The sequence below is a fragment of the Pristis pectinata genome, chromosome 24 (assembly GCF_009764475.1).
Source record: "Pristis pectinata isolate sPriPec2 chromosome 24, sPriPec2.1.pri, whole genome shotgun sequence".
Taxonomy (NCBI): domain Eukaryota; kingdom Metazoa; phylum Chordata; class Chondrichthyes; order Rhinopristiformes; family Pristidae; genus Pristis; species Pristis pectinata.
Window position 1 is genome coordinate 31,713,170 of NC_067428.1, and position 20,152 is coordinate 31,733,321.

Sequence of the window (20,152 nt, forward strand, 5' to 3'; positions counted from 1 at the left end):
TGATGTTACAGCTCAGTACAGAGTGGTTCTGACAATTAGCACCAGCGTACAATTTGGTGAAATCCTGGAAACTGTAGCAGACCTCAGTGACTTTCTCTATCCAAGTCCATTTTCAATAAATATTGGGTGTTAGGTGCAACCCTGCACAAGAAACACATTTTTCCAAGTTAACACTTTTTCCCAGTGCAACAACGGCTAACACAAGGTGACATAATTTTAAGGTGATTGGAGGAAGGTATAAGGGGGATGTTAGGGGTAAGGTTTTTTTTTACACAGAGAGTGATGGGTGCGTGGAACGCACTGCCCGCAGAGGTTGTGGGGGCAGATACATTAGGGACATTTAAGAGACTCTCAGATAGACACACGAATGATAGAGAAATAGGGGGCTATGTGGGAAGGGTTAGATAGATCTTAGAGCAGGATAAAATGCCAGCACAACATTGTGGGCTGAATGGCCTGTACTGTGCTGTAGTGTTCTATGTTCTATAAGAACTATAATCACTGTGATAAGTAACTTTTAAATGAATGTGAAGCTGCAAAAATGAGAAAACAGAAGTTAAGATGTTTTAATAACATTATACTTTAATCTTATAAGCAGAAATTCTCATCACAGAATCAAAAGCAAAAATAACAAAGTTAGGAATCAAAGCACATGATATAACAAAGAAAAGTGTGATATAAATTTAAAGAACTTACTTTCACCACAGATGCCCCCTGGAACTGCAAAACTATACTGTATTATAGCATTCATTTACTCTAAAATCTTAAAGAAATATAGTAAAAAAGTATATCGTTCTTCTTTAAATATTTAAAAAAAGTCAGAAAACTGTTTTCTTTCAGTTGGAACAACCAAATATGCAAATATTCTATGTACCATTCAGGATGAAATTTATTTTCGGAGAACTTGTGCCATATAGAGCACTGTGAGACTGTACCATTACAGGAAATATATTTTGAAAAGAATGTTTGGTATTCCTGTCAAAGAAAAACAACTGAATTAAATATGTGAGGAATGTTGCAAACTGTTTTAGAGGATTTTGGCACCAGCCAAACCCTGTAATGTCAGCTAGAATTACCATGCAAGTAAACATAATAGATGAACTGTTCATTTTTCTGACCATGGAAAGTACTTGCATCATTTTGTCTTTTATAGTGCTTTATCAAATTTATCAGAAACATTCAAAAGCGCTTCACATACAATAAAATGCATAAAATATCCACGAATTTTATATCAAGCAGAATATTTATCATAAAAATGCTCTCTTCATTTTTTGCACCATTCCAGCTACAGAATCATGTCATTTGCAGTGGTAATGAAACATAAGCAATTAACTGTCCCAGCTAGATGCCTCAGTACCCAATAGAATTTTCTTTAATCATTGTAGTTGCCTACGGCAACAGAAAATTCCACATCAGGTGTTTTAATCTTTCACATTTCAACATCAATGATCATTTGAAATAGGACCAACATCTTCCTTTCAAGTTTTTTCTGCTAAAATAATCCATTTCAACAACAATGTATCTGGAACAGCCTCTTCTGTAATCGATCAGTTGACGGTTTTCAATGGCACATTCTCATGGTCATCTCCTTCTGTTGAAGAAATGGAAAGGAACTGTATTAGGTGTAAGTGGTCTGAAAATAGTCACGCAGACTGTTGCTGGGGCATGAAATGCTGAGGTAAACGCTGCAGCCTTTCAGGAAAAAGAGTCGAAAAGCAAGGAAGAGATCAAATGCCGTGTCAAAAGCCCTGGTTTGCACAACGGCGTACAAGAACTCTGGCTGCTGCTGAACATGTTTATACAATTAGTGCAACACACTGAGTTCTGGATTTTCTTTGTCCAACTTGGTTTTGTGCTAACTCTGCACTAAATTTGTATTCTGTATATACCGTTTTTTGCATTATTTGTACATGCACAATTTTTTTGTCTGCATTTATTGTATGTCTTCTGTTTTATGTATGTCCTCTGTTGTGTGAGTCTCCCCAGGGTCCAACTGTTCACTGTGAATGTTTTACCCTGATCGGTCTTCCAAAAATACAACACTTCATTGCCCAGTTAGTGAGAGGAGGCAGCTTTATACTGAAGTTAAATAAACCTCTTAGCATTATAAGCTATCCGTGAATCAGCAAACTCCTGTGAACATGAGTGTTTATCTGAAATGCTCAGCCCAATACATCACGGGCACATCTCTCCCCACCATCGGTAGTATCTACAGGAGGCGCTGCCTCAAGAAGGCAACATCCATCATCAAAGATCCCCACCATCCGGGCCGTGCCAGCATTTCGCAGCTACCATCAGGCAAGAGGTACAGAAGCCTGAAGTTCCACACCCACAGGTTCAAGAACAGCTACTTCCCTTCAACCATTCGGTTCTTGAACCAACTGGCAAAACCCTAATCACTACAGTTTAGCAACACTATGACCACTCTGATCACTTTGCATTAAAACAGACTTTTGTTCTAATTGCATTTTTTTCTTGTAAAAATTGTCTAAATATTATGTTTATTTATTTTCTTGTGAATGCTGCTTATCTGATGCTATGTGCCTGTGATGCTGCTGCAAATTTTTCATTGCACCTGTGCACACACGTACTTGTGCAACATGACAATAAACTCGACTTTGACCATGGTAGTTCGGCTAATGGATTATCCCATTAATGTTGTTATCCTGTTAATCACACCCTATTACTGACTGTTCTCAAATGTTATCACAGCAACAATAATACCTGGTCATATAAATACAGGTACAAGTGATTTAACAACTAGGTCTGGTCTTGTTATTATTCTAGAACAAAGCAAGATTGTCACAAAAATGCACAGAGTGCACCTGAATTCATAAACTTAATACTTGAAACAAAGTTAGAGGTTTCCAGCAATCAGGACTGAAGTGCAGAATATGTTTACCAGCAGAGAGACAGGTAGCTGTTGAGGAACTTGTGCTCCCAGCTGGTGGAACCATGAATGTCGTGTGTTCTACACCTGGATTACATTCAGCATGATGACACACACCAACACATTTTGCACTACGTTTTGCAAACCTCTGTAGCTCCTTATTTCCACTCAGGAAGAGTTCAAAGTGATCCAATAATCAAATGGTGAATCTGTACCCTGGGTGAAGCAGGGGCTCCAAGGTAAAAAGCCAGCATTGGGACAAAGTCAAGCCCTTGAGGCAGATTCAGTAATCCAGTGCGATATTAATCCCCTCCATGGTCCTGCACCCTCAGTAATGGGCCAGGCTCACTGATGAGACCCAGCTAAGGAAAAATCAAACTCTGCATGTTGCAGTTTCCACACCTGCTTGTCTGAAAAGGTTCTCATTAAACTTCTGCATGTGTAATAGGTCAAAACAACACTTCCAAGATTTATAAACGCAGTAGAACTCTGATAATCCGGCGACTTTGGTGATGCTGGACTAGCAGATTTTTCAGACAATTGGATATTACCCTTCTTAATACACCCTTCATTTAGATGTTACACAGTTGTTTAACAAATGTTCCAGTGAGCCAGGGATGTTTTAAGAGAGCACGGGAAAATGTGCCAGTGTGTTTAGAGGGAGGGTGTGAATGGGGCCCCAGTGTATTTAGATATTTATTTACTTATTTATTAGTCACATGTACATCGAAACACACAGTGAAATACGTCTTTTTGCATTACTGAGAATGTGCTGGGGGCAGCCTGCAAGTGTCGCCACTCTTCCAGCGCTAACACAGCATGCCCACAGCTCCTAACCCGTACATCTTTGGAATGTGGGAGGAAACCGGAGCACCCGGAGGAAACCCACGCAGGCACGGGGAGAACGTACAAACTCCTTACAGGCAGCAGCGGGAATTGAACCCAGGTCGCTGGCACTGTAATAGCATTACGCTAATTGCTATGCTACCGTGTTTAGAGGGAGGGTGGGAATGGGGCCCCAGTGTGTTTAGAGGGAGGGTGGGAATGGAGCTCTGCTGAGCCAGCTAGCAAACCATCAGGATTTCAGAACAATGGGATCGTGGAGTATCAGAGTTTTACTGTACGTAGAGATCAATCATTCAACTTCAGCCTCCAAGCACACAGCCACTGTATTAGCCTCCACTTTCCCCCCACCCCACCAGGTTATTATTGTGATGCATTTAAATTCTGTAGAGTAATTAACAGACCAACCATTAAAGAAATTAAAATCTTCCAAGCACCCCTTATTGTAAATATATAAAATTACATACCAGGGGTACTAATTCTTTGTCGTCTATAAGATTGAACTCTTTAACAAAGTAGTAAAAATGTTTGTAACAAGTATTAACGTGCGCTTCTGCTCCCATAAAGCCGATTCGATCAAAGTGGTGGATGTATACATGGACAAAAACACGGAAAAGACGAGAGAGGATCTTCTTGCAAACTTGCTGGAAGTTCTTAGGAAATGGGGTTCCTGATGAGAAATGAAAAACACACAGTTTAATCATCCTTCAGGTCTGAATGCTGACAACCGTTCAATATTTCTATGCAGTATAGACAGAAGCTTTCCTTTATATCTGAAACTCCTGGAAGTTTATCACCTCCAAAGGTAAACAACGATTGAAGTAAAATGTGAAGGCAACACATAGCAGGTAGGTGGGAATAACTGTGAATGACAAAAGAAATCAATTGAGTGTAGTCACTGAGAATGTTAAAACTGAATGATTTTTTTAAATTCACGGACAATGATTTTAAGGGCTATACAGCATGGAAACAGGCCCTTCGGCCCAACTTGTCCACGCTGACTAAGTTGCTTAAATGAGCTGGTCCCATTTGCCTGCGTTCAGCCCATATCCCTCTAAACCTTTCCTAGCAATGCAACTGTCCAAATGCCTTTTAAATGTCATAAATGTACCTGCCTCTACTTAGAATAAAGACACAGATCAGCCATGTTTTAATACCTGAGGGAGCTGAATGGTCTACTTCTGTTCCCATGGTGAGAGTTCACAATAGAATTGCTGTGCACTCTCAGCATTTGATTTGAGCTCAGAAATTAAGCTTATAGTCTTTGTATTGTTAACAGATTATATTCCAACCAAATAATAGGACAGACATGAATGTCCACTCACACAGAACAGCCAATCATTAAACTTGGATTGGAATAACTCAGCTCAAGATTGAAATAATGGCGGATCAGCCAATAGCACTGAAATTTAAAACGTGCTGTCATCAGATGATTTTCCATCCTTTGGCAAAGAATTGCATTTATATAACATCTTTCTCAACTTCAGGTCATCACCAATGAAGTGCATTTTTGAACTGCAGTCACTGTTGAACAGTTGCAGAGAAAGTGGCAAAGAGATGAACAAGAGAAAGGGAATCTCTCTGAAAGGGCAACGCCAGGGCTGCCCAATCCTATTGCAACAAACAATCTGCTGGAGGAACTCAGTGGATCGAGCAGCAGCTGGTCCCGATGCAGGGTTTTGACCTGAAACATCAACAATTCTTTTCCTCCCACAGATGCTGCTCGACCCGCTGAGTTCCTCCAGCAGACTGTTTGATGCTCCACATTCCAGCTTCTGCAGTCTCTCGTGTCTCCTCATATAATCCTATTTTTTTTTACCTGACTTTTTAAATAATCAACTTCTATTCTTGAAGGACTTGGGAGTCCACACATAAAGTTAGATTTTAGGTAGCAGTGATTGTGTCTTATTATGGTACTAAAAACTCAGTTGTAATTCTTTTAGCGAGTCCCAGCACATCAATGATTTTAACAAAATAGTGTGTTATCATTTGAAGTCATGATGACTGACCATGTATGTGAAGACTAAGTGCGCAGACTGTGGTAGAGCAGGGTATCACTGAAAGCAACTTCTGGACACCTAAATTTAATTTTCAGTGTGGATGCCAGAAGTTGTTAAGTTTAGACCACAAGATATAGCAGCAGAATTAAGTCATTCAGCCCATCGAGTCCGCTCCGCCATTCAATCATGGCTGATTTTTTTCAACCCCATTGTCCTGCCTTCTTCCTGTAACTCTTAACCCCTTTACCAATCGAGAACATATCAATCTCGGTCTTATGTACACCAAACGACTTGGCTTCCACAACCCTCTGTGGCAATGAATTCCACAGATTCACCACCCTCCGGCTGAAGAAATTCCTCCTCATCTCAGTTTTAGAGGGATGTTCCTCCATTCTGAGGCCGTGCCCTTGGAACCTAGACTCTCCTAATGAAGGAAACATCCTCTCCATGTACACTCTTTCCAGGCCTGTCAGTATTCAATAGATTTGAGAGTTTACAGAGTAATGATGGAATAGATCTGGAAAGTGCAAACTACTGGGTCAATTCACTTAGCAAGTGCATACTTGGTAATGCAGATGCTCTCCCCTTTACCTGAGTGTCAATTTATATTTGAATAAAGTCACCAATTTGCATGAAGTCTTGGAGATTATTGGCAGCTCTTCGGTCATTCAGAAAGTCTGCAAATATTTTTTCTGTTTCTGTTATTTAACTGGATGTAAATGACATTGGGCAGCACAGTGACGCAGCCAGTGAAGCTGCCGCCTCACAGCGCCAGTGACCCGGGTTCGATCCTGACCTAGGGCACTATCTGTGTGGAGTTTGCATGTTTTTCCTGTGGCTTCCTCTGGGTGCTCTGGTTTCCTCCCACATCCCAAAGATCTGCGGGTTGGTGGGTTAATTGGCCACTTCAGATCACCGCCAGTGTATAGGGAGTGGTAGAATCCGAGGGGAGTTGATGAGAATGTGGGGAGAACAAAAAATGGGATTAAAGTCGATTGGTGTAACTGGGTGGTTGATGTTCGGCTGAAGGGCCTGTTGCTGTATCTTTCAATGACTATGACATTTTCTCAGAGAAAACAAAGATCATACATCAAAACCAAGAGACAGGACTTGGTTTTCCAACTCACCAACATTGGTTGGAAATACGTTCTCATTGTTCACTTGGGTTTCAATCCAGTCCATAAGGAGACTCATGTATTGTGGTGCTGAGAGTGCTGTAGGCTTCCTGTACTTATTTTCATCTTGCCATCTGTATTCATACCGAGGTCCTCCAGACATTACAGGGCACGTGGTATCAGTGCAGAACTCAGATACAGTTCCATAAATTAGATTAATACGGTTGAAGAAATCCACCACATGGACAGCTACCCAGTCATTGAGGTCCTCGTTTGAAGGGAGTTGAACTGCAACTTTCAAATCCAGACCTGCATTCAGCGATGCTTGTGCCCTCTTATGCAATTCAAATCTCTGTGTACCTGGTTCAAACTTGCGTTTGGGACGAAAAGTCTTGTCCTTATTGAACACTTGTTTCAAGGCCACAGCCATATTAAACTCTTGGTGATGGTCTGCAAGGAGGAGGACTGATAATCCTCCAAGGTAAAGGATGGAGCTAGAGGCAAGTTACTTTGCTTGCACACCTCAAAAAGTTCCTTTCACTCAACAATTCTTCAGTTCTGTGAAAAATATAGAAAACAAAACTTAAAACATATTGTACTTTGACTACATTGCATTCCTACATTGTTATTTGCAAATTACACCTGTTCTGGTCAATAGACTTCAAGAAAAAAATTCAAAATTACGTAAAGTTATCTTTCATGTAACAATTAGTAACAGAATTGCTCCCAAATGAAAATACATAGATCGCTATTCATTGTACTTCCTCAAGTCACTAACTTGTACAAGTACAATACTGCAATGAACTTTATTATTTCACTAGTTTATCTCCCTCCGGCTTCCTTTGATTAGTGAGGCATACAGAATTCCACAAGCAAGTCAAGGCATTGATTTGGCTATAGTACGAGTACTGTGTGCAGCCTTGGGCATACAATTAGACCAATCCTGTAACCCACAGTTTGGTGCTGAAGAAGTTATTGGTTTAGTCACTTTAGTCAGAAAACAGATACTTTGCTTCATGCATCAGAGACCTTTTAAAGTTATTTGTCATAAAGTTTTGAAATAATAAAAAAAAGGTAATATTTCAGGTCATATCCCTGAGGTGGGATAGTTTCTTGTGCTATTTGGACATTAAGCCTCTTTGATAAGGAATAAGTGGGTTAAATACTTCCTTGATTTTCTTTCCGAGAATTGCTACGTTTAGGTAATCTTGTTTACACATGCAGGCACGGTACTTCATTCCAACAGCTTCATGCTCTAACATGACAGTTCCTTCTTATTAAAGAAATTATGGACAGCATGTTTCTTCATGTGAATAAAATATTTTCTTTTACTGAAATACAAAATAAGCCAGTAACACAGTACTAAAAAGATTTTAATTCCCCATCTTTGCCAGATTTAAATGATAAAGTACAAAGAATCTCAAAAATAAAAGGATGGTTCAAAATGTTAAGACTAAAATAGAAAAAATGCAAGAGTTTTCTTGGAGGCAATATTAAAGGGAAACTTCTCATGGACCAACAGATTTATTTTAAATCTTCAATAAAAATTATGTCATGGACTACCTACAATTCTACTCCAACTTCTCTCTGACCTGTGCCAATTACTACAAGCATTTTAAACCTGATTCAAATAAGCTATCCTTTCCCCACCCTCTCCAATTGTATCAATCTGCTCTTGAAGTTGGGGTAGAATCTGTGACAATAGTAATTGACAGTATACATAACATAATATACATGTATATATAATATACAGGTGTGTTGCAAATTGGACATAAAACAGATGATGCTAAATACAGATGCTAAAAATGATCCAAAATTAAAGAGTGATTCAAAAGGGAACCCAGAATGCTATTTCATCTTCTTCCCTGATGCACAATGTACAATCAACTGCCCAGACTAAGATAACCCTACATCCATCAAACTTTGGATGTTCTTGGTTAGTGTTTGATCCACTGGGAACACAATACACAAGTAGACACTGATTGAACAGATATGGCCAAATGGAGGTGTGTGCAATTACATAATTGCTCAAATTACAAGAACCTAAAATTTGTTGATATGAATATCCTCATTATTTCACAATGTTATCTTACTATACAACCTCAATATACCTTCTAAGTACAGAGCAATAACATACATTAGTTATATATTAATGACGGACATCCAAACATGCAGAAGCAATTACGTTAGAGGCCTTTCCTGTGCAGATTCCCTGCAATGTTCTTTTATGTAAGGGAGTCTTCTGAATGTGATTCATTAAGCAGCAATTTGCATGCATTTTGGTTCTTTCATTTTCACTGTATTAACCTTCAAGTCAATCTTCAAAAAATTAAAAGCAAATCTTAGAGAGTGACGAGAATTATGAAATTTGAAAGCCGAATTCCACTCCAAACTTTTCAGTGATTTTTTTTAAAACTCCCCTTATCTTGCCTCTGGAAGAGAACATTTTGTTTACTGAAACACCTAGTTTATTAGCCAACACTAAACATGCAGCAAGGTTTTTGGACGCCACAAGTTTCCCCTACCTTCGAAATGATGCATTCACCTACCTTTCTACGTAAATAAATCTCTTTCACCATCGATGGATTCAAAGTATGGGTTTTAACATGAAAATAAATCATCTGTGCTCACTGCCTTCCTGAAGATTTTACACATAGTTTGAAAATAAAAATAACTGAACAAAGACCTAGCAAACAGTCCATACACTACATAACCGGCTTGAATAAAGGTATGTTTCTTCTGGTTCCTTTACTTATAATGTTCAGATCTTCTCACGTAATTACATCGGAATGTACCATGGTGAATAAAGGCATGGGGAAATCCAACAATTTAATACCTTGGGAACTTCCCAGGAGAGTCACTTCCTGTTTTATTTTGTATTTAATTTTGTGAAATACCCAACTACTAACAAGAAATTCATTCAAATAACTGGCAATTCAGATTCAGTGAATACTTCTGGAGTTGAGTTCCCCCAAGGAATTACTAAAAGCTTAAGCTAGTAACCATTTCATCTTGGTCATCTTGCAAAAAAAAGAACCAGTAGCTTGGACGCACGTTGCTCTGGGTTCTGGAACCTCAGCTGGTTGCCTGGACCTGCTTGAGGAGATAAAGTCAATGCCCCCCCTCAGGCAACACTTCTAGCACAGTTCCTTTTCGATCTGTAAAAGTCAGCTGGCCAGGACCCGATCACAGAAACTGCACTCGAGAAACCACACTAATGACGTGCAACTTACAGTAAATATTGCTTGAAATAGTGTCTACAACCAAGACCGAGCAGTAAGTTTTTCACTTACACAATTCTAGTATCTTTTGTGAATTCGCAGGCAACCGCTTCAACCACTTACTTGGAAATCATCTTTTAACCAATCACTAACCTAGCAAAATCATTTACTGAATCCAGCTGAGAAACTCAAAAACTGCAATGCTCCAACTGCCAAACTTGTCAGCCACCTGGGCTATAAATACATCCAACCATTGCTGATGTGCCTTGTGCACTCTGCTGTTCAGTTGCAGGATACAACACATTACACACTAAGATGGTGGATACCCAATAACATGTCACCTTAAAGCAGACTCTGATGGTTGAACAAATGCAAACCGCGCCCATTAAACCACAGGTGACGCAAAAAACTTTGCATGTTGGCGACATTGACTCTCTGCGATGGGTGGAATGATATTTCAAATCTGTGTATATTAAAGAAATAATGCTTGGAAATTAATAAAGTGGTGTCTGGGCGCTGGTATATTGGGGTTTTCTTCAAAATACTGAAAAACTTCCTGTCATTAACAAATGATCTAGGGATTCCCCGCCCTTCCTATTTCAGTTCATACACAACACAGCCAGTTTCAACCCTCATATAATTACATTGGTTGCACTTCTGTCGACCATCAGCCAATAAAGATACTATATAAAAAAAACTGAAGCTTTTTGTATTTTTTTGTGGTTGTAACATAGCAACCAGTGGTTAAAGATGGAGGCAATTGCAGGAAGAAGATATTTTAAGAAAATTTAAGGTAGGGGAGAAATGAACATGACTGCACGCAAGATATACAACTACTTTACAAACTTGAATACAAGCTTAAACACCGATATGGTCAGCATTTAAAAATGGGTAGAGTAGGCAAAATGAATATATACTTGGGTTATACCTCTCAGCAAACCAATGTCACGATAGAAAGTAGATCCAGCACTATAACAGAAATTGTTCTTCTCCATCAATGATGTAATACTTAAATTTGATGTTTAAGTTCAAACTGCCATGCTAAGTTTAAACCAGAGTTAGGCAACAGAAAGGAATAATTTATAAAGGTCTTTACACGACCCAAGGATGTCGCAATGTGCTTTGCATTAAATTAAGCTGTGTGGAGTCTAATACTGTTGTAGATTAAATAAATACTTGGACAGTATGTATAAAATCAGCAGCTGGCTCAAGAACTGAAGGAGTGAAAGCTACTACTAAACTGTCTGGCCAAGTCCAGCAGATTAGTTAAAAATGTACTGAATGAATTAAAAGGAAAGAGTGCTTTTGTACATGCCAACTGGATGAAGGAAAGGATTTTAGTGGATAAAGACTCTATAAAGTTGATTCTCATCTTAAACAATAAAATAGGAGGCAAAAATCAAAATCATATAAATGGTGGAAATCTAAAGCAAAAACAATACTCAGCAGGCCAGGCCACATCTGTGGGAAGAGAAACAGAGGCAATGTTTCATTTCAAAGACCCTTTGTCAAAACTCAGAAGTTCTCATGTGAGAATAGGAGGCATCTGGTAAATGAACTGCTTTGTACAACGACACTAATGGCCTGAGAGTTGATAATGAATTGCAGAGCCTTAATTAACTGTAGTAATCAAGTGTGAACAATGGACCAAAAAATCATTTGGAAAAGACAACCACACAAGATGAACAAAGAGGTTCGGATCCACACCAGATATTAATGGAATGGAAGGTAAGCTGCAGAGAAAATGGATTAATGAAAAATAGAACCCAAACTACAGATGTCTGGATAAAATGGGATGCATCATACAACAGAGTTGGGGATAACAATCCAAAGCTCTGTTTATGTACTAAATATCAGTTTTAATAAATAACTAGCATATTAGGAGGGGTGCTGTGAATCTGCTTGATATCAACAGATCATGTGTGATATACACAAGGCCCGATCAGTATAGCCGTCTCTTGTTTACTGAACAATCGGAGGAAGATAAGGTGGACAGATGTCAATATTTTGTTTCAACTCTATGCTACTCTTAATTTGTCCTGCCGGTCACGGGTTAGAAGGATGTGGACACTCAACAGTCTAAACAAACCAATACTGAGAAAAATGAACTTGGGTTCCAGCATGAGCATATAAACAGAATTTATCTTCAAATCGATAAACGTTCCTGTAACATTGCAGCAAATAGGTCACAAAGGTAGTCAATAACTCCTTACGTACATCATAGCATTTGGATACACTGGGCAATCCCTGTGTGAACACAGTCACTTCCAAGTATAAAATGTATAAACTATGCTTGTGTGACACCAGAGAGTAAAGCTAAGGATGAAATGTAATGTCAGTGTTCAAAAATAGTTAACAAATCTAATTATCTGTTTATCTCCCTTCAATTTGACTACTGTCTCATACTTACAGAATGCAAGGACAACATTGTCACTAGTCGTTAAGGTCAACTGAACCACTGACTTGCAGGAATCAGGCTCCTTACCGACTGTAGTTTCAGATATTTGCAGCATCTCTCAGTTTATTGTTGCATAAGGGAAATAACTGTTCTCTATCTAAAAAGAATACTGACTACATTTCTCCATTTTCCAAGAAAGCGTCAGACAGATTGAGCACGTGGTTCTCAAAGACTGGAGGATTCCTCAAGGAGCAGAGTGCATATTCCTCTGTGGGCAATACAGATCAACTGAGATCTTCAGCAACAAAAGAGATTCCACCCTCTGAACATTCAAGGTTTCCTCAGATCAACTTGCTCAGTTATAATCAGACAATGGCTACAACCCATCCCTCTTTTATAGAAGATAATGGTCATTATTTCCTATTGTTCTATTTATTCCAATAGAAGCAGGTGTACAACAAAGTGGGCTTCAATTGTGCCTAACCCATCAAGTTCACACTATGGGACAGACGTGGCCATGCAGAGACACTTGCACGACCAACCTGAAATAAAGTGACAAATTGATAGTTGTTTTAAGAGTCCTCTTTTCATGGCTTCTGGAGGCATGTGTGCATCCCATTTATATTACATAGAACAGTGCAGCACTGGACAGGCCATTCGGCCCACAATGTTGTGCCAATCTTGATGCCAATTTATATGAAATGTCCTCCTCCTGTGTATGATCCATATCCCTCCATTCCCTTCATATTCACCTGTCATATTATACACTGTAATCTGAATGGTATACAAAAATGTAAAACAAATTCATGAATGTTTTTAGGGGGAAAATATCTGCCATCCTTACCCTGTCTGGTCTATGTGACTCCAGACCCACAGTCGATTTAACCCTTTAGCCTGCTTTGCCATTCAATGAGATCCAATTCCTGTTTGCTCCAGAGATATTTAATACTTTAATATCTCTGGTTTACAAATTGTTAGAAGTTACAACATTAAAACTAACCTATCAATTAAGATTTGTGAAAGAGATGTCTACACCACCAGTTGCACATTGAAGCTTTTGTAACATCCCTCTGGAAATTTTTGGACTATTCACTGGTCAAGAGTCCCCAACCAACATAACTAGTTTGCCTCTCTAATTTATCAGGATTTCCTCAATACCCTGAAATTTTCAGTCAGATCCTTAATCGTTTAAATTGCAGGCAATACTATCAGAGCTCGCATAGAATTTTCCTCCAACTTAACCCCTGGAATCTCGGTATCATTCTGATAAATTTTTGTCACACTTCCACCTAGGGGAAAAGACTCCAGGGCTTTCAAGGGCTTTGTGTATATATCTGCAACACAATTCCCATCTCCTGTATTCCAATCTTCCAGATATAAAATCCATTGGCTTATTGTAATTATTTCCCCATTTATGGCATTTTACAGACGTGAATGCCTCCATCTCTTTGGGTTTCCACTATTTCTAACATACTTTAATGAAGATTAAAATAGAAATGCTATTTTATAATTAAGCATTAAATATTGGTTATTTTTAAAACATAAAAATACAGAGAAAAGGCAATCAGACAACATGGTTTCTCTCACTAAAGTTCACGTAATAGGACCAATCACTTTTCTCACCAACAGTTTATACTCCCACTCGTTTTCACATCAGCAAGTTTCATTTAATGACTGCAGCTTCCACTGTTTGTTGTGAATTGAAAGCCTTCTTTAGACATGAACAGATTTTTAAACATTTTTCACCATCAATCTGTATTGCAAACTTGCTCTTAAATCAGAAAATCACTTTTAGATGTTTGTGATTAGTTCACTACAGATTTTTCATATACATTAGAATTTTATAAACCAGAATTAACCTTATTTACATATTTTTTTTCCTTTTGTAGTTGAACATAAATTTAGACCTATTTCTTCTTTCTAAATTTTCATACCAGCAAATTATAGTGTTTTTGGTGTTTTTTTCTTATATTGTCAACTCATTAAGATAAACTAAAGTCATGCCACCATATAATTAATAGATTTTTTTTGCAGCTATACTTGTGCCTCAGAGCTGAAAGGTCTAATTATAAACAGAACTGGGACACTGATCCTTGTACTGTCATTTGTGATTTGTGCAACTAATAATCACTGGCAATCTCTCATGATTGGAAACAAACAATAAATAATGTTTGGGTTTTAAAAAGGCCTCTCATCCATCACAAATTGCAATGCCTACAGATGATCATAAAATGAGGTGGTTTGTCAATATCCCTCGTTACTGAGGCCACGTTGGCCTGGGGGACAACATCAGAAATAGATGCAGGTCTGAGCCATTTGGCCCTTTCAGCCTGCTCTTCCCCCTTAGCTCCATCTTACTGAGCACCTCACAACTGTCCTCCACCTCCTACCCTATCTGTGAAAGAGCCTGGGAATCCCAAATTGGCCTCAGTAGCCACCTCAGAAATGAGTCACCCTGCAGCCGTTCTGATGAAGGGTTGCAGACCTGAAACGTTGATGGGGGGGGGGGGGGGGGGTGGGATGGGGGGGAGGAGGGGGGGGAGAGGGAGGGGGGGGAGGAGGGGGGGGAGAGGGAGGGGGGGAGGAGGGGGGGGAGAGGGAGGGGGGGAGGAGGGGGGGGAGAGGGAGGGAGGGAGGAGGGGGGGAGAGGGAGGGAGGATGGAGGGGGGGGAGAGGGAGGGAGGATGGAGGGGGGGGAGAGGGAGGGAGGGAGGGGGGGGAGAGGGAGGGAGGGAGGGAGGGAGGGAGGGAGAGGGAGGGAGGGGGGGTCAGCGGTGGGGGGAGAGGGAGGGAGGGGGGTCAGCGGTGGGGGGAGAGGGAGGGAGGGGGGTGGGGGGAGAGGGAAGGAAGGAGGGGGGAGGGGGGAGAGGGAGGGAGGGGGAGGGGGGAGAGGGAGGGGGGAGGGGGGAGAGTGAGGGGGGAGGGGGAGGGGGAGGGGGGAGGGGGAGGGGGGGGGAGGGGGAGGGGGGGGGAGGGGGAGGGGGGGGGAGGGGGAGGGGGGGGAGGGGGAGGGGGGGGGAGGGGGAGGGGGGGGGAGGGGGGGAAGGGAGGGAGGGAGGGAGGGGGGGGAGGGAGGGGGGGAGGGAGGGGGGGAGGGAGGGGGGGGGAGGGAGGGGGGGAGGGAGGGAGGGAGGGGGGGAAGGGAGGGAGGGAGGGAGGGGGGGAAGGGAGGGAGGGAGGGAGGGGGGGAAGGGAGGGAGGGAGGGGGGGAAGGGAGGGAGGGAGGGGGGGAAGGGAGGGAGGGGGGAAGGGAGGGAGGGAGGGAGGGGGGGAAGGGAGGGAGGGGGGAAGGGGGGAAGGGAGGGAGGGGGGGAAGGGAGGGGGGGAAGGGAGGGGGGGAAGGGAGGGGGGGGAAGGGAGGGGGGGGAAGGGAGGGGGGAGGGGGGAAGGGAGGGGGGAGGGGGGGGAAGGGAGGGGGGGAGGGGGGGGAAGGGAGGGGGGGAGGGGGGGGAAGGGAGGGGGGGAGGGGGGGGAAGGGAGGGGGGGAGGGAGGGGGGAGGGAGGGGGGAGGGAGGGGGGGAGGGGGGGAAGGGAGGGGGGGAGGGAGGGGGGAGGGAGGGGGGGAGGGGGGGAGGGAGGGGGGGAGGGAGGGAGGGAGGGAGGGAGGGAGGGAGGGAGGGGAGGGGGGGGAGGGGGGGGAGGGGAGGGGGGAGGGGAGGGGAGGGGGGAGGGAGGGGAGGGGGGAGGGAGGGGAGGGGGGAGGGGAGGGAGGGGAGGGGGGGGAGGGGGGGAGGGGAGGGGAGGGGAGGGAGGGAGGGGAGGGAGGGGGAGGGGAGGGAGGGGGGGAGGGAGGGAGGGGGGAGGGAGGGGAGGGAGGGGGGAGGGGGGAGGGAGGGAGGGGGGAGGGGGGAGGGAGGGGGGAGGGGGGGAGGGGGGAGGGGGGGAGGGGGGAGGGGGGGAGGGGGGGGAGGGGGGGGGGGGGAGGGGGAGGGGGGGAGGGGGAGGGGGGAGGGAGGGAGGGGGGGAGGGGGAGGGAGGGAGGGGGGAGGGAGGAGGGGGGAGGGGGGGAGGGAGGGAGGGGGGGAGGGGGAGGGAGGGAGGGGGGGAGGGGGAGGGAGGGAGGGGAGGGAGGGAGGGGGGGAGGGGGGGAGGGGGGGGGGAGGGAGGGAGGGAGGGGGGGAGAGGGGGAGGGAGGGGGGGAGAGGGGGAGGGAGGGGGGGAGAGGGGGAGGGAGGGAGGGGGAGGGAGGGAGGGAGGGGGAGGGAGGGAGAGGGAGGGAGGGAGAGGGAGGGAGGGGGGGAGAGGGAGGGAGGGGGGGAGAGGGAGGGAGGGGGGGAGAGGAGGGAGGGGGGGGAGAGGGAGGGAGGGGGGGGAGAGGGGAGGGGGGGAGAGGGGAGGGGGGGAGAGGGGAGGGGGGGAGAGGGGAGGGGGGGAGAGGGGGAGGGGGGGAGAGGGGGAGGGGGGGAGAGGGGGAGAGGGGGAGAGGGGAGGGGGGAGAGGGGGAGAGGGGGAGGGAGGGGGGGGAGGGGGGGGGAGGGGGGGAGGGAGGGGGGGGAGGGGGGGGAGGGGGGGGGGGGGGGGGGAGGGAGGGGGGGGAGGGGGGGGGGGAGGGGGGGAGGGGGGGAGGGAGGGGGGGGAGGGAGGGGGGGAGGGGGGGGAGGGAGGGGGGGAGGGGGGGGAGGGGGGGGAGGGGGGGAGGGAGGGGGGGGAGAGGGGGAGGGGGGGGAGAGGGGGAGGGGAGGGGGGGAGGGGGGGGAGGGGAGGGGGGAGGGGGGGGGAGGGGAGGGGGGAGGGGGGAGGGGAGGGGGGGAGGGGGGGAGGGGAGGGGGGAGGGGGGGAGGGGGGGGAGGGGAGGGGGGAGGGGGGGGAGGGGAGGGGGGAGGGGGGGAGGGGAGGGGGGGGAGGGGAGGGGGGGGAGGGAGGTGTGGGGAGGAGAGGGGAGGGGAGGGGGGAGGGGAGGGGAGGGGAGGGGGGAGGGGAGGGGAGGGGAGGGGGGAGGGGAGGGGATGGGGGAGGGGAGGAGATCTCCCTCCCCGCCTCCTCCCGCTGAGGGGTCCCGGGGCCTCCCGCCCCGCCCGGCGCTGCCCCGCCCGCTGGAGCCGCCACACCCGCGCACCTCCCTCTGTCTCTGGGAATCCTCCCGCTGCCTCACTGATTGGGCTCGGCCCCCGAACCCCGACCCTCGGCCCCGGTCCCCGGTCCCCGCCTCCGGCTCCCGGTCCCCGGTCCCCGCCTCCGCCTCCGGCCTCCGGCTCCCGGCTCCCGGCTCCCGGCTCGGCCCCGGTCACTCACCGCCGGCTCCCGCTCCCGCTCCGACTGGCGCCCCACTGCGCACGCGCGCCGGCCGCCGGGCACGCCGGGAATGGTAGTTCCACCCCCTCCGCCAGACCGTCCCGCCGCCGGACGTCGGCAGGTGGGCGACCGCCAGGGACATCGCCCCGGGGCAGAGCAGCCAAGCATCGCCCATTGCAGGAACTCCCCAGGGGGCAGCAATTTGCAACAACAGTGCACTGGTCAGCAAGGTGCAAGGGCAGGGAAATGCAGCAGGAGAGCCCTTCCCAGAAGTTCAAGGTAAAGTTGTGAAAGAACATGGGAATAGTGCACCTGCAGGACTGCTCACCTTGTGGAAAAATACACCTGTTAGATGCATTGATTTGTATTGCAAATTGTGCACCTATCGTGCATCCTATAATATTTGTACTGCCCTACTTAGTCTCCCAATATTTCTATTTTTCAAGCAACAGTTTCTCTTTGAATCCAGAATTACTGATTCGGTGAGTTTGTGGTAGAGATTTCTGCCCAGTGAAGCATTTTCCCTGCGTATTCCCGAGGAAACGGAGAGCTTGAATCTACCACGTGGTATAGCACAGTAAAGCTTTTTAAGTCAGTGTCAAATCTACATTCGCACCATTGTGATCGGACAGCTATACAACAGGTAACACTGGCGTAAGTATCAGGGACTGCGACAGTCGACCCGCGCTGTAATAAAGCAGACAACCGCAGAACCAACGAGCATACAATTAATGCTTTATTATTATAACGTCAGCGGGAGTGAGGGATACAGAGAAAGAGTAAACAGTGTAACCCGAGCTCTGTACTGATCCCCACTCAGAGTTACATGTTAGTGTCCCTCCTTTTATACTTAAACAGTGGGAAGCCTCTGTGGGACATTGCACATACTAGGGCAGTTGCTTACAGCAAGCTTTTAGTAAAACAAGATATGCCTTAAGCACTTCTTTGTTTCTCACCAGCACCTGCACATCTTGCAGTCATAACTATAGTCACACCATGGTTGAAGCAATAACAGCTTCACACCATTAACCCTTACATTTCCAATTACCTTTTACAGGATCACTGATAACCAATTATTGGGTGCACTTGCACTAGACTCATTTGTCACATAAGTAATTGGCATCACTGACATTGTCCCAGAACAGCCCTGAATTGTATATTCCAACCTCATGGGAAAATAATTTTGTTTCAATTCTCTAAGAGGTTTATTTTTGCTGTCACCGACGTCATTTGGTTTTCATCTTAAAAACTAAAAACAGTTATTCAATCACACTTCAGTTTTAGAGAAGTTATGAGGCAAAACTATTACTTAAATCTCGTGTATTTTTCATGTTACTTGCCAATAAATTGAAATTCACTAAAACGCTGAAAAAGACCCAGGAATTATAATTGATCTTTATCAGTGTTAATTCATCCACCTTTGGGAAATTAGGAGTATTGTACAGGTCATAAACAAGGTGACAAAATTCAGTTAGGCATGGGAAGTGGTTACAACTACCAAATAAAAACAGAAAGTGCTTGAAATATTCAGGGAAGTTGCATCTGTGAAGACAGAAAGAGTTAGTGTTTTCAGTTAGTGATCTCTCATTAGAACTGTAGGCAGTACCATCAAAAAATGGTGTGTATTTAACTCCTGATTAACCAAAATTCCACACTATGAGAGACCACGGGACCTTTTTAGAACAACTTTTTAAAAAAGAATACAGGTTGAGAGTTGAAGAAAATTGCAGGGAAAATCATCTTTCACAAACAAGACGAGCTCAAGGACAGCACTTATATTATCTGTTTTCTCCACAGTCTGAGAGTTCTTCCCAGCCACAACAATCTTAAGTGAAAAATGGTTGGGATGCATGGTCTTGTGAGGAATAAAATGGGCACAGAAATGACAATTGAGAAAAGGAAGGAGCTGTGGCAATCAGTTGTCACAGGTGTGACTCTTTTATATTATAAAAGAGGTTTTTTGGGTAAAACTGGGCAACTTGCAAGGAAATTACAGACAGGTCCAATTGACACCAAGCTGAGATGTGCCTAGAATCAGATTTACAGCTGATAATACGGGAGTTGAAGTTATGGTTAGTTAAGAGGTAAAAGCTGTGGAAGATTGTACAAAAGCTGCACCACTGCATGGTACTTTTACACTTAGTAATAATTCTTTGTCATGTAATCCTAATTCACAAGTCTTTGAAGTTTCTTTTTCTTTGTATATTATTTGTAGTGTTTACATTACTGGTATCATTACTTTATTTCAATAAACTTTTAAAAAAGTGTTCCAAGTTGTGCAACTCTGAGTCTTGGCTGGTTATAGCCTATCTGAATTAGTTCAGGGTCTAACAAGAATGATAGGTATTAGGGAGGACTTCCTACAGAATTAGGAGAGGTTAGAAAACTAGCATGTTGATAAATTGCTGAGAAGGAGAAAAGACAAAGGGGATGTCTCTGATAGGGTGGAGGCT

General features: G+C 44.9%; 1 protein-coding gene across 3 annotated transcripts; it reads right to left on the minus strand.

The window, feature by feature from the left end:
- Positions 1 to 540: 540 nt before the first annotated feature.
- On the minus strand, positions 541 to 17,914 carry mob3a (MOB kinase activator 3A). Of its 3 annotated transcripts, none has more exons than XM_052037549.1 (4): positions 17,700 to 17,914; positions 6,861 to 7,406; positions 4,201 to 4,403; positions 541 to 1,591 (listed from the first exon to the last, which is right to left on the minus strand). In XM_052037549.1, exons 2-4 carry the CDS (start codon positions 7,276 to 7,278, stop codon positions 1,562 to 1,564), a joined length of 651 nt encoding a protein of 216 aa, XP_051893509.1. In that variant the 5' UTR covers positions 7,279 to 7,406; positions 17,700 to 17,914; the 3' UTR covers positions 541 to 1,561. The 3 variants fall into 3 exon arrangements, with proteins under 3 accessions (XP_051893509.1, XP_051893510.1, XP_051893511.1); XM_052037550.1 differs by lacking the exon at positions 17,700 to 17,914 and adding an exon at positions 9,398 to 9,584; XM_052037551.1 differs by lacking the exon at positions 17,700 to 17,914 and adding an exon at positions 9,374 to 9,584.
- Between the last annotated feature and the right edge of the window lie 2,238 nt (positions 17,915 to 20,152).

Coding starts and splice junctions, on each gene's coding strand:
- mob3a (XM_052037549.1), bottom strand. CDS start 7,278: ATGGCTGTGGCCTTGAAACAAGTGTTCAATAAGGACAAGACTTTTCGT. Junction 4,404..6,860: donor CGTATTTCCAACCAATGTTG/GTGAGTTGGAAA, acceptor ATTTCTCATCAG/GAACCCCATTTCCTAAGAAC. Junction 1,592..4,200: donor ACAAAGAATTAGTACCCCTG/GTATGTAATTTT, acceptor TTTCTTCAACAG/AAGGAGATGACCATGAGAAT.